Genomic DNA, 14,706 nt, shown 5'->3' on the forward strand with positions numbered 1-14,706 from the left:
CTAATCCGATTCTGTGCTTTTACACAGAGTTCATGGAGAAGGCTTGGACAAACAGAAGGGATTTAGCTTGGAAACCGTGTAAGACATTTAAGAGGAAAGTGTCAACTTGGGATAATTGTGCAGAGTAGGTTGCAAAGCTGTGAAATGGGAGGCAAGAACACTAGCTAACATGGTGGGAGAAGAGGCGTGTGCTGAGGATCAATTCTAAGTAAATATTCTTATCCCTTACTGAGTATGCAACATCTAGCTCAGTGAATGTAGACAATTTTCCTGTAGCCTCTTGGCTATATATGCTCAGTCGTGTCCGACTCTTTGCGACCCGATGGACTGTAGCCCACCAGGCTCCTCTGTCCATGGGATTCTCCAGGCAAGAATACTGGAGTGGGTTGCCATTTCCTTCTCCAGTATATTTCATACAGCCAGCTAAGTCCATTCTAATAGATTGTCCCATTTATATTTAGATAGATTTATATGTTCAGTCTAATAATCACATGATAATGTTCCACATACTAAAGCTGGCCATCCCTACACTGCTCCCTTCCCACTTTGAAAATTCCTAATCCTGCTTCTGTGAGAAGCACATGGGCATAAACATACAGACACAGACACACACACACAAACAGAGGACAAAGACTCTCTCCTTTGATCAAATTTTAATCAAGCTCCTATGATTCCTCTGCTTGCCTAAGCCAAACTTGGACTTCCCTCTTTGCCGTGGTAGACTCTAGATTGAGCAAGAATCCTGCTAAATCAGTTTATCAAAAATCCCCCACTCTTGGTATCTGACTAGCCTCACTATCTTATCACTCTGCCCTGCGTTCAGCAAGAATTCTGATGAGTCAGTCTAGCAAGAATGCTCCTTGATATTTCCTCTTAATAATTTTCCATCCACTACTCACAACCCAGTCCCATGGGAGCAAATCCCCACTGCATCTTGTTAGAGTTGAATTCTCTCTATTTTACTACAAAAACCCTATTGTAGAAGCTGTCCTTGAATAAAGTCTGCCTTACAGTCTTTAACAAATGTCATGAATAATTTTTTTTTTTCTCTACTCACAGAGCATGAAGTTTTTAAGAGTAAAGAAATTGTTCAGAAATAGAGAAACATGAGAATTTTAAAAGTTGAAGGAAGCCAAACAGAGCAGACCCATCACTGGATGTGAAGTGTCTGTACTCCTGAAGGGGTGTAAGTCTATTTTAATGTCCTCATCTGTGAAGGGAGTGGCACAATAGGATCATGTTCATGGTCATGTGAGACTCTCAGGAAGAAGGATCCTGGCCTTGCCCTCACAACCTTTTCCTGGACAAAGCTTAAAATGTTCACCTTAAGACCAGCAGTCAGATTGCGTTAATAAATGCTCTTTGGTAAACATAAAAACATTCACTGGCTACCAATTATACATTTATTATGCACATTTGCTTTTCTACCAAGAAGTTGTTGTTGTTCAGCTGCTAAGTTGTGTCCAACTCTTTGCGACCCCATGGACAGCAGCACACCAGGCTCCTCTGTCCTCTGCTATCTCCCAGAGTTTGCTCAAATTCATGCCCATTGTGTCGTTGATGTTATCTAACCATTTCATCCTCTGCCAACCCTTCTCCTCCTGCCCCCTCAATCTTTCCCAGCATCAGGGTCTTTTCTAATGAGTGCAATGAGTCAGCTCTTCCCCTAAGGCAGCCAAAGTATGGGAGCTTCAGTTTCAGCACAAGTCCTTCTGATGAATATTCAGGATTGATTTCTTTCAGGATTGACTGGTTTGATCTCCTTGCAGTCCAAGGGACTCTCAAGAGTCTTCTCTAACACCACAGTTCAAAAGTATCAACTCTTCAGCATTCAGCTTTCTTTATGATTCAACTCTCACATCCATACATGATTACTGGAAAAACCATAGCTCTGACTATACGGATTTTTGTCAGCAAAGTGATGTCTCTGCTTTTTAATACGTTATCTAGGTATGTCATAGCTTTCCTTCAAAGAGCAAATGTCTTAATTTCATGGTGCATGTAACAAGTACAGGGAATAAAAACTGTAATGAATGAAGTAGTCCTTACTGAATATTATGCTTCAAGACACAAGTTGAACCTATATATTTGAATTATATTATTACATTATTCTTGGATCTAGAATTATTGAAATTTAATAAAATAATATTTGCAGTGACCTGGGGATGTAACGTACATGCTTCAGGTCAAAATAATAATCATCTCACTTTCAATACTCTGTTCACTTGTAATGGCCTTTTTCTTAATGTGCTTCAGGAAACAGATTTGCACCTTCTGAATGGGAGCTAAATATTTTTCCTGACACTATGTATTTAAGAGCTTTCCGAAACCATGGATAAAAGAAGCCATGAATGAGAGGATTGCAAGTGGAATTGAAGTACCCAAGCCACACTAAAAGATCAAGTACTATCATGGGAGTGGAGTAGCCTAGATATGGGTCAATCAAAACAGCAAGAAAACAAGGCAACCAGCAAGCTAGAAACACTCCCATTACTATGCCCAGGGTCTTGGCTGCTTTGCGATCCTTTTTCTTGGATAAGTTTTTTCTCACTTCCCCCTTTCTGTTTTCAGGCATGTTGTCCATAACTCTAGCGTGCCGTTTGGAAACAATAAAGATTTTGCCATAAATACCAACCATAATGGAGCCAGGAGTAAAAAAACATGTAGTGAATAATATCGTCCCCCAAAATTTGTTGAAAGCAAGGGCACAGAAATTGAAGCAAGCAACGAGAATCTCATAGTTCTGCATACCGGAAACATTGGCCTTGGATAGAACTAAACCAAAAGAAAAAAGAGCAGGGGCTGACCAGCAGAAAGCCAGCAGCCACTTTATCATGGAGATGGTCATTGTGGTTGTGTAGTGTAGAGGGTAACACACAGCATAAAATCTGTCAATAGCAATGGAGCAGAGGTGGAAAATGGAGGCCAGACTTAGCATCATGTCAAAGCTTGTGTGGAATTTACAAAAGCCATCCCCAAAATACCAGCAGCTCTCTACTGATCGCACCATGCTATACGGCATGATGACCAAACCCAGCAGGAAGTCTGTGGTTGCCATGGAGAGGATCAGAAAGTTTGTGGGAGAGTGAAGCTGCTTGAAATGCGATATGGAAATGATCATGACCAAGTTTCCAAAGATAGTGATGAACATGGCTCCGATCATAATTGAGTACATTATTACTCGAATATGAAAATGGCGGTTGGAGGGAGGACAGGACTTATTTCCAAATTTTGGACAACTGGATAAATCTTCAGGAATATGAGTTAGATCCATGGTGCTTTATCTCTTTAAGCTCCTTTTTTGGAAGGTAAGTCAACGTTTCTTCTCCTCTTAAAACGATTCCAGGAAATTTCAGCCCTGAAAGTACAATGAAGTCACCTGTCATTAATTCAATTATAATATATTTAAATATTTAAAATTATATCAGTGGTGCTTACTTTCTGAGTTGTTTGCTGCTTGCTCTTTCCTGTTCTAGTCAATTTTCTTCTATTTCATCCTTCTCTTTATTCATTCAAGGTGGGCTTATCTATTGGCTGTTTTATTCCCCGTAATATATCGGAAGCTTTTTAAAGATTTACTCCACTTACACGAGACATCTAAAATAGTCAGATTCATGAAGTAGATAATACAGCAGTGGTTACTGGGAGAATTGGGTGGTGGTTGTTCAATGTGTTTAAAGTTTCAGTTATGCTAGATGACTAAGGTCTAAAAGTCTGCAAGACATAATGCCTATAATTAATAAGATGAAACTGTGCACTTGAAAATTCATTAAGATGGTGTATCTCATGGTAAGTGTACCACAAAGAAACAAGCAAATCAGAGAAACACAAGAAAACCTTGGGACATGTTGGATATGCCCAGTACCTTGATTATGGTGATGGTGTCACAGGTATTTGTGTATGTTCAAACTCATCAAATTCTGTAGTTCTCAGCATATTAATTATACTGCAATGAAGCTGTTTTTTTTAGAAAAAAGGGTCAACTTTCACCTTAAACAGTCACTTCCCTGGAAACTCCTTTGAATTGCAATATAAAAATACTTAATCCACAAAAGCCAAGTGAAATCACAATGTGTTTGCTTCTGCATTCTTTCAATAATTTGAAATCTTTTGTAAAAAGTCTACAGATGTTTCAAGAGTTGTAAATGGCATGTGGCTACTGAAGTGCACAGAAGACCAGGCACCTCCTATGGGTTAAACCATAGCTTCTATAGTCTGCTCCCTTCCTCTCCTCTGCTGTCTTCTACTCTTCATTTCCCTTCCTTGTCTTCCTTGAGTCTTCTTCCTTATCTGAGATTCTGACTGGTGCAGCCGTGTCACGTCTTGCATCACTGACTGATTCATTACAGTCACATTTTTCCCACTCACAGACTTTGGCCAATCAAATCTCACATGACTCGTATTGATCATAGGCATGCCTTTCTCTCATTCTACTGGAGGCAAAGAACTAGTCTGTCTTGTTTTCCCTGAAATCTCGGTACTTAGGTTAATGCTTGTAGCAGGCACTAGATGCATATTTATGAATGAATAAGTATACACATAAATGTGAAATTATGGCTGTTTTAAAATACTTGCACTGTTCCAATAAAAGCAACTGTTTCAATACACTTATAACTTTGCTGGAAAGAATCGAATAATTTCAGGAGCTCAGTTCATGAAAGTATCTTTCTATATTAAATTGCTTCTGATACTGCTATAAAAGAATCACTCCCAGAGTAGCATTAGAGAGGCACACGTCAGAGATTTTCTCTAAACATATTTTACTGATCCTTTAGGCTAGTGAGATAAGACCTAAGGATTCTGAGTCCAGATATGGATACGAAGGTATTAGTAAAAGGAAAACAAACAAACAAAAAATGCTGCAGGACTTTCAGCTAAGTGCCTTTGGGAGATGGTGGCAGGGGTGGCCTAAGAACCCACTCAGTGCTCCATGACCCTGTTAGGATGGAGTTATATGTGTGCTCAGTCATATCCAACTCTTTGCAAACCTATGGACTGTAGCCCACCAGGCTACTCTGTTCATGAGATTTTCCAGGCAAGAATACTGGAGTGAGTTGCCATTTCCTGCTCCAGGGGATCATCCCGACCTGGGGATTGAACTTACATCTCCTGTGTCTTCTGCATTGCTGGTGGATTCCTTACCCGCTAAGTCATCGGGGAAGCCAGGATGGGGTTATGCTGGCTTTAACGTCCCTTATGCATTGTTTGGTGCCTTACCTTTGCAGAGTTGGAAGTGTTCTTCTTGCTGACTCACATACTCTGAAAAATTAAAGAAAATACTATGTTGGAGACTTACAACTTACAACTACACTTACATACTTCTAAGTTCATGAACATGCAGGCAAAGTACACTATTGCCCAAATTTAGTTTTTCCTCCTTTTTATCTGCTGAAAAAAATCAGATGGATTAGCAAAGGAAAATAAACATTAGTGTTGTTTGTTCTTTAATATGTTAACTCAAATTAAATGTTTTAATTTTTTATTTGTTTGATAAGGTTGATAAATAATGTGCTTTCTCTTTCTCCTTTAACTTTTGATTGTTCCATGCTTCCTGGTATCTAAGGCTGAAGCCTAAAGTATTTCAGCTGTTAGAAAACTGCTTAAGAGAACTATATAAAGTTTCAAATCCACTTCTCAAAATGTAGACTTTTCTGAATGTCTCTGCTTATGTCTTTCAGTAAGGAGAAAGAGACTTTTACTGAAAGTAGGACCAACTTAAAGACCTGGAACTAACACCAATAATAACTGTTTCACTTCTCCTTCCATTGGTCAGAAAGTAATGTCAATGTTTATAGTATCTATTAAAAAAAAAAGATCTTAAACTCCAAGTCTCAAATATAAATTCTATTTTTTAAAGCTCCAAAATCATTCTAAATTATTCTAAATAAATAATTCATCTAAATAATAAATCATTCTAAATTAGCCTAAAAAGCAGATGCCATTCAAACAACAGATTTCTGTTAATTTTTTAATTAAATAAAGATAAAAGTATGATTTTATGAGTAATTTCAAAATTTGAACTAGTATCTATAGTGCAACAGTGTAAATGGTATATGTAGTATAACAGGAAAGATAAGCAAAGGTTTGAAATTTATGAAAATCCATGATGTTGGGTCTTTTCTGTAAGTTCTCTAATGTCTTACATAGATCATAATGAATATTTGAAGACTACAATAACAGAAACTGCTTGGAAACCATCCCAGGGATGACAATAAGTAGACTGCATTCAAATGCTGTGCTGAAAAGTAAGATTAAGAGAAGAAAAAAATTTTTTTTCTGTGACTGATTTCTATGACAAATGATTAATTTATTCCAAATAAATGGAATCACAGTCTGTAAGCAAGCTTCATAAAACCATATGGCAGTTGGCAATGGGCAGAGACAACCCCTTGAAAACAGTCTTCTTAAAAACATCTGGGAGCAGGAAAAACATTTTAACTGATAGTAAATACGTACCAGAAACAGGCAGAGAGAACTCCATGTCAGAGAGCGGGGAGAGAAAGGAGAGTGAAAATTAAAACCATAGTAAATATCTTTCTCATAAATAGCCATAAACTATAGCATTATTGAAAAACAAACAGAAGAGAAAAATCTTTACTACAACTATCAAAGAAGTATGAGGTCCAAAGGAAATTGATCTAAATAAATGTTTTATCAAATATATGTGTACTTTTTTTGGTGGATACCTGAAAACGGTCTGGAAAAACATGCCTTGACTAGAACATCAGAGCACTAGTTTGCCTGTGATAAATGATAAATCTTTTCAGCATCTGTTGGCATGGAAACCCCAGCTGTAATCCTTCCTCCCTTCAATCTACAATACTCCAGCAAATTTTGGTCATGTAGTCTCTATGTTCCCTGCAAACACCTGTGGTTTGGGCAATCCCCTTTTCTCCAGCTGACCCTTCATCTCTTGAAAATCTCAAGGCTCAGCTCAAATATCATTTCCTTCTAGAAACCTTTTTTCACTCTCCCAGTTGGACTACTAGGATGACTAAAGGTCTTAGAGTTATGTTGTCTTCCTCGTTTTCCAGCTGACTTTGATTTCAAATGCCTTTTATTTCCTTTTCCTAGCACAACACTTAAAAAATATGCCTTAGGCTAATTTACAATTCAAATTTTTGAGAAATTTACAGTTAATGAGATAAAATGCCCTTAACTGTCTAAGGCTGGCAGCACTTAGTACAGAGCTGTGTTCATCTCAGGCATGCAGTAATGGCTTGCTGAATTAAATGGAAAGAAATCAATTCCAACACTTAAGAAACCTACAGAATAGACACTTTGTCTCATGGTATTAGAGACCTTTGGTTTGAGAAAGATTAAATCACTAGGGAAACAGTAAATCTTGTTTATTTAAACATTTTTAAAAAAAATTTTATGATGTTGTGTTGGTTTCTGCCATACAACAGCTCAGATCAGCCATAATTATCCATACATCCCCTCCCTCACTAACCACCCTCCCCTCCCCTCATCCCATCCCTCCAGGTCATCACAGAGCCACAGGCTGGGCGCCAGGTGCTACCCAGGAACTTCCCACCAGCTACCCATCCTACACCCGATAGTGTGTATATGCTGATGCTATTTTCTCCATTCGGCCACTCTCTCCCTCCCGCAATGTGTCCACAAGTCCGATCTCTACATCTGCATCTCCAGTCCTTCCCTGCAAATAGGTTCATCAATAAAATTTTTCATATATATGCATTAATACACTGTATTTGTTTTTCTCTTTCTGACTTACTTCATCCACCTCACTAGAGCTTACTCAAATTTGTTCTTTTTTACGGCTTATTGAGAAAGTACCTAATAAATCCTCTCCCTAGACATACTGAACTGAACTAAACATACAATATTCCAAATGAAACCCAGTCAACAAAAATTCTGGATATTTTAAAGTTTTTGAATTACTTGAAAGGCACATTTCCACTGCCTTTCCCCAACTTTTTCATGTATAGAATGTAACTAAGGTCTTGAGGGAGAGTTGCGACTGAATGCTGTAACTAACATTACAATCCAGGTCTTTTGGTTCCTGCTGCAATAAGCTTCCCATGATTGCTTACTATCTAAGAATGGGAAATAATAATAATATCGATAAGAAAGTCTCTGCCTTCATCTGTTCATATTTCTTTCATACAGTCCTTGCTTATTAAATTATGGCTCATAATCGGCTATGGATGACATCATCTCCTGGGAACATTCTTGGAAATGAAAAATCTCAGACCCCTCCCCAAATGTACTTTTGGCAGGATATTTTTTTTTGGCATGGTTATTTACATAACCATTGGATTCTGGAAAAATTGTTCTAGACAGGAAAGAAACTGTATTTTAGTTTGAATATGAAATGAGTGGATAATCTTGAGGAATAAAGACTGACAGACTAACTGAAGTAAATGTTGCTTGCAAGAGAAAAAATATCAAAAGTGAAATGTATAGTGTCTGGCAGTGAATTAAATAGTATATACCAAGAATTTTTTTATTTAGATATGTTATCAAAGAGGAGAGTGCATTTTAACATTATTAAAATATATATGTAACATATTTACTATAAATTATGTCTTACATGGTTCCTGTTATCTGCAAAAACATTTTTTAAATGCCACTACATAGACTTTAAACCTTGCCATTTTGATGGAAAATTTAAGGCATTTTTTAATAATAATTTTTTTGCAGCTAGAAAAAAATCCTGCCTTTCCTCTTGCATGCTATTGGTAACAATTTCTGGTTCTTTATAAAATTTAACTACTGTTATTCAGTTATTTTGGAGAAGAGAATAAATCAGGTTTTTAAAAAAACAGGATAGTACATTTCTAATTGTTTTTATTGACTCAGTACCTTCCCTCTCTTGATAAGTTAGTTGTGAATCATGTGTCTCTTCTGCTGGCTTTGCAGGCATCGGGTCAGGATTGTAGAGAGTGTAGTGTCAAGGACTGAGATATCTGACTCATATAAGTTTACCTCTTCCCTCCAGAGGACTGGAGTGAAGAACACAGATTCAGGAGTTCCTAGAGGGAAACTAAGCACACAGTCCTGGTGGAATTGCTCTTTTAACTCTCTTTCCTGAGGGATATTGACCTAGTCTGTCTGTTTCTAATATCCCAGATAGTTTTCAGTGCTTTTTTTTTCCCCCAAATAAAAGATGACAATTTCATATCAATTTCATGGTCATTTGGGCTTCATTCTGGTAAAATGGGGTAGCAAAATTTCTGCATCTTAAAAACATATAGACTTATATAGCTAAATTAAGTGTTGGCTGAAGTAGAAGTAATTATCCGAATCATAAAAGGCCTCAGTTTACACTTTGATTCCTGGATGAAATAAGAAGATATTGGGATGGGAGAAAAGTATTTATTTTTGCTTCAGTGATTTGCACCAGTTTAATAGAATCCTTAGTTAAAAAAGCAAAAGTAGACAATCCCATTAAATCTTGATAAAAATTAGTGTAGTAAATCAGGAACACTGAACAAGAAATCCAGAAAGCTAAGTTCTAGTTCTGCTTCTACAGAAAATTGTATCAGTTCAGTTCCATTCAGCTGCTCAGTCATATCTGACTCTTTGCAACCTTATGGACTGCAGCACGCCAGGCTTCCGTCTCCATCACCAACTCCCAGAGCCTGCTCAAACCCATGTTCGTCGTGTTGGTGATGCCATTCAACCATCTCATTCTCTGTTGTCCCCTTCTCCTCCTGCCTTCAACCTTTCCCAGAATCAGTCTTTTCCAATGAGTCAGTTCTTCGCATCAGGTGGCTGAAGTATTGGAGTTTAGCTTCAATACAATAGAAAACTGATTAGTCTACGGTCATACCACCCTGAACGTGCCCGATCTCGTCTGATCTCGGAAGCTAAGCAGGGTCGGGCCTGGTTAGTACTTGGATGGGAAAACTGTATAATCTGGGGCAAATCATTCAGTCTCCCTGGGTTCAGCTTTCTCATCTATAGTGGCCTATAAAATTCTGAGTGTAAGGGGAAACAGTACTGACTGGGAATGAATGGAGGATGAACAGTGGAAGAAGGAAGGTAGATGGGATGCTGGGTTACTGTCTTTCAACTAGTAAACAAGCCAGGATGACCACATTCTGAAACTAAAAAGTGCCTGAAAGAGACAGAGACTTAGAGAACAAATGTGCGGACACCAGGGTGGGAGGGAGGGGGTGGGATGAATTGGGAGATAGGGTTGACATGTGTACTCTACTAGGTATGAAGTAGATGGCTGGTGAGGGCCTGTTGTATACGATTCCACTTCTATGAGATCCCTAGAGTAGTCGAATTCATAGATTTCCAAAGTACTTTGGTAGCTGCCAAGGGTTGGGGAGTAGAGGGTAGTAGGGTGGGGAAGGGGCATGGGGAGTTTTTAATGGGAACACAGTCTGGTTGAGGAAGGTGAAAAGTTTGAGAGATGGATGGTGGTGAGAGGTGCACAACGATGTAAATGTACTTACTACCTCTGCACTGCACAGTTAAATATGGTTAAAATAATTTTTAAAAAGTGCAAAGAAAATGATGTTTCAGTGAAAAGGGGAATACATGAGTAGAATATTTAGCTACATGAATGATTTTTAAAATATGAGAATTCTAATAGAGACAAAGCATCATGAGAAACTTTTGGACCACATAGGACTGACGAATTGTGACTTCATCCGTAAACACCAGAATAAACAACCACCACCATCACAAACACTATCATTCTGTAAAAAGAACACCATTTCAAAGATGCTGCACTGTTCCACCTCAACCTTATTGGTTAGAGGGTGAGACCCGCCTATCATTAGGACAGCAAGGATGGAAGGGACATAGAAGGTCTGGAGAACATGGGTCAGCCCATCTTCAGGCAGCCAGGCAAGACTACCACTTAAGCTGGCTGCTGGGCATCACTATTCCCTTGTCATCTGTGTGATGAACTAAGATCAAAGCACATTTGTGGGGAGTTATGCAAACATTTCCAAAAAGAGAAAAAATTTGCTCATTGATACAATGTAATGGAAAAATTAAACAAACAAACAAACAAAATTTCAGTGAAACACAGTGTCCTTACACACACACAAAACACATCCACAGACATTCTTGTATATATACAACTAAAATGAAGACTTCATAAGGCAATCTTTACCCTCAATGCAGGTCATGTATTCTGAAACTATCTACTTCCTTCTATTCTGGTTTGCTTTTCATTAAAAATGTTTTTTGCAGTCAGTGGTAAACTAGAACCTCTCATGTCCACATGCAGGAGTAGGTTAACTTTTGAGGAATTTTAGAACCTGTTGACATTACATTCATAGCTTGAAATCAGCTCAATGGGGAAAAAAAATCAGATTCTACAAATCTGGGCTTTTTTCTTTCTTTTCAGAGCCAGATGTTAAACATTTTCTAGCACACCACTGGTTGTAGACTTCTAAGTGGATTTTACAAATTACTAATGGGTCACAACTTATAGTTTAAAAGTCATTGAATAGCAAATACTGTATAAAGTTTCTTGTACCCACCACCATAAATAGAAGTTTTCTTCTTTGCTTCCTCCTCCTGCTACTCTATTATTCAAAGGTATATGTACACATATTAAGCAAAAAGGAGTGATTGAGTCAAAACACAACCTTTTTTTGGTATGTACTTCACATTTATTAAAAACCAGAACACCAAATGGCCATACAAAGTATGAATGAGCCTGAGAAAGAAAGGAAGGTGCCGGGTGGAATTCTCTGGCTAGTAAAATAGAAAATAAAAAAAAAAAAACACCAACTGCATGATTAAGATGATACTTGGATGGAAATGTGGATGGAATCTGGAACCTCAGTTACACCGTGTCCATTTCTTATTTTGTTAAAAAAAAAAGTTCAATGTCACAACTGTAAAATCTAGTAAAGGCTTACATTTCAGCTATCAAATGACTGACTCTTGACAGCATATGGTTTCTTGAAATTGTTATTTCCATATTTACTTACCTATAATTTTTAGTGGTTGATGTTTCAAAATACCTCTGATCATACTCTGAGGAAGAAAATGTAAATGAAATATCACACAAGATGTGTGTGATGGTGAGGATGGGGAGAGCAATAGTTGAGCTCAGCTTGTGTTCTGCTTCCTTCCAAATGGTACAAAACTTTGTGTGTTCTCTTCTTCCCCTTTCTGGCTTTTCCTACCTTCTCTTCACCTTTCTGAGTTTCTTTCTTCTCTAACTATAAGCAGTTAAGAACTATTCTGAAAAGACAGGATTTGGGGTTCAAAGAAAAAGTTCTTTTTTCCTCTCAAGTTTTAGAAACTAAAAACTTTCCATGGAAGCCAAAGTCACACATGCATGCACACAGAGTTTAAGTAACTTCATTCTTCTAAATTCCAGTCCTTTGCTTCTATCCACTCACACAGAATAAGTCTAATCAGTTTCTTTTTCTGTAAACAAATTAGCATTATGAAAATGTGAGCTGAAAATTTTACCCAGGAAAATGTACTTCAGGGCTCTGCGAAACCAGGGATAGAAGAAACCATATATTAAGGGATTACATGTGGAGTTAAAATAGCCAAACCATGTCAAAGCATCAAAGAAAACTACAGGAGTAGAGAAGCTCAGAAAGGGATCCAATAAAATCGTGAAAAAACAGGGAAACCAACATAATAGAAAAACACCCATCACTATCCCTAAAGTCTTGGCTGCTTTCTTGTCTTTCCTCATTTGATTATTTTGATTTTCTGGTAAGTTATTGATTGCACGAGCATGCTTTCTAGATACTGCAAAAATTTTGCCGTAAATCCCGACCATCACAGACCCAGGAGCAAAGAAACCTGCCATAAACAAGGTGGTCCCCCATAGCTTGTTGAACATCACTGGGCAGGAGCTAGAGCAAGCAACCAGGATATCATAGCCTTCTATTCCATCCACGTAGGCCTCAGAGAAGACCACTCCGAAGGCAAATGTCCCGGGGACTGACCAGCAAAGAACCAGCAACTGTTTAATGACTGGAATCGTCATTTTGGTTGAATACTGTAAAGGGTAACAGATAGCATAAAATCTATCAATGGCCACCGAGCAAAGATGGAAAATGGATGTTATGCTGAGCATCAGATCAAAGCTATAATGAATCTTGCAAAACGTCAGCCCAAAATACCAGCAGTTCTCCACTGATCTTATCATACTGTATGGCATGATGGTGAATCCCAGCAGGAAATCAGTGACCGCCATGGAGAGGATGAGGAAGTTGGTTGGTGTGTGAAGCTGCTTGAAGTAGGAAATGGAAAGGATCACGGCGAGATTACCAAACACTGTGAGGAATATGGCTCCAGCCATGAAGGAATACATGGCAGCTCGGACGCCTACTGGCCTTTCGTTTTCTGGGCAAGACCCACTTCCATATTCAGAGCAATTCAGTAGTTTCTTAGGAAAAAGCAAGAACATATGGGATTGTGTCAGTTAATAGATAATATATCATGTTTTTAATATACTTTCATATAAAAATTCAAAAAAGACTTAAAGAAGATCATTTATGATGAATTATTATAATCTTTCTTATCTTAATCTGTATTTTATCTTAACCTGTAAATTTGCAATTCATAGAATTCTAGCTTGATGAGTTTAAGTGATCATTATTTATTTTATTCTTGCCTTTATTCAAATTAAGGCTTCCCTGCTAGCTCAGTTGGTAAAGAATCCACCTGCAATGCAGGAGACCCTGATTCGATTCCTGGGTCGGGAAGATCTGCTGGAGAAGGGAAAGGCTACCCACTCTGACTTGGAATGTTCTGACCTGGAGAATTCCATGGACTGTATAGTCCACGGGGTGGCAAAGAGTTGGACATGACTGAGCGACTTTCACTTTTCACTTATTCAAATTATACCACTGACATTCAGTAAGCTCTTAATTTAGGCCACGGCCTGAAATCAGAAGGAGGAGGAGGGGAGTCAGGAAAAGATTGAGGGGAGGAAGGAAAGAGGAGGGGGTAGATGGAGAAAAGGAGAAGAAGAAAAGTTTATTATTGAACCTAATATAATTGTTCTTCCCTGTGTACATAAGAAGAATAGACACTGATACTTATTAGACAATACATTCACTTCTTCCTCAAATGAGTCAGGAACATGTAACCAGACTTTGTTTGATTGGAATCTATTGGCTTATGGGACCAGGAGTTTACTAAGCGAAAAACAGATTTCTGTATATGTTCTATCACTCTCACTGTGCTTCTATTTCTTTCATGCCAAGCTCATTTGAAAGAGGAAGAATTACTTAAGGAAGTCTAACGGTCTGGAAGAATCATCCTCTTCAGCTAGTCATGGGACTTTGATAAGCATCTCACCCTCAGAGCAGCTAAATCAGAGGAGGGCAAAGGCCAAAGCCGACCACCCCACTTCTTTATGAAGAGTAAGGGCTCCGCTGCAGTACGTCTCCTCAAGCCCCGTGCAATGATAACAGCCTGGCACGTTTCAGCGTGTGGGTCACACAGAGAGCGAGGAGCTGGGCATTAGTGAGTTTTAGGAAAGAAAGCCAGGTCTAAGCTGCACATGCTCTCCATGCAAGGACCCAGCATCTTTACTTTGCATATAAAAATCTGCATGTTACCATTTACGTGTATACTTGGGATGGAACATGTTTATGAATTAAGATAACTTTTTTCTTTTTTCTAATATATACTATTTATTTATTTTGCTTTGCTGGATCTTAGTTGCAGTGTGGAATCTAGTTCCCCATCAGGGATCCAACCTGGGTCCCCTGCATTGTACATGTGGATTCT

General features: G+C 38.3%; 2 protein-coding genes across 2 annotated transcripts; both read right to left on the bottom strand.

Annotated features, from left to right (window-relative positions):
- Positions 1-2,125: 2,125 nt before the first annotated feature.
- Positions 2,126-6,474, bottom strand: LOC133047249 (trace amine-associated receptor 3). Its single transcript, XM_061130384.1, has 3 exons — positions 6,457-6,474; positions 5,218-5,259; positions 2,126-3,358 (listed from the first exon to the last, which is right to left on the bottom strand). The coding sequence occupies exon 3, from the start codon at positions 3,272-3,274 to the stop codon at positions 2,243-2,245; it is 1,032 nt and encodes a 343-aa protein (XP_060986367.1). The 5' UTR covers positions 3,275-3,358; positions 5,218-5,259; positions 6,457-6,474; the 3' UTR covers positions 2,126-2,242.
- A 5,856-nt stretch (positions 6,475-12,330) lies between these two features.
- LOC133047288 (trace amine-associated receptor 2) lies at positions 12,331-13,376 on the bottom strand. The gene has a single exon (XM_061130465.1). The coding sequence runs from the start codon at positions 13,373-13,375 to the stop codon at positions 12,359-12,361; it is 1,017 nt and encodes a 338-aa protein (XP_060986448.1). The 5' UTR covers position 13,376; the 3' UTR covers positions 12,331-12,358.
- Between the last annotated feature and the right edge of the window lie 1,330 nt (positions 13,377-14,706).

The sequence above is a fragment of the Dama dama genome, chromosome 26 (assembly GCF_033118175.1).
Source record: "Dama dama isolate Ldn47 chromosome 26, ASM3311817v1, whole genome shotgun sequence".
NCBI classification, from domain to species: Eukaryota; Metazoa; Chordata; class Mammalia; order Artiodactyla; family Cervidae; genus Dama; species Dama dama.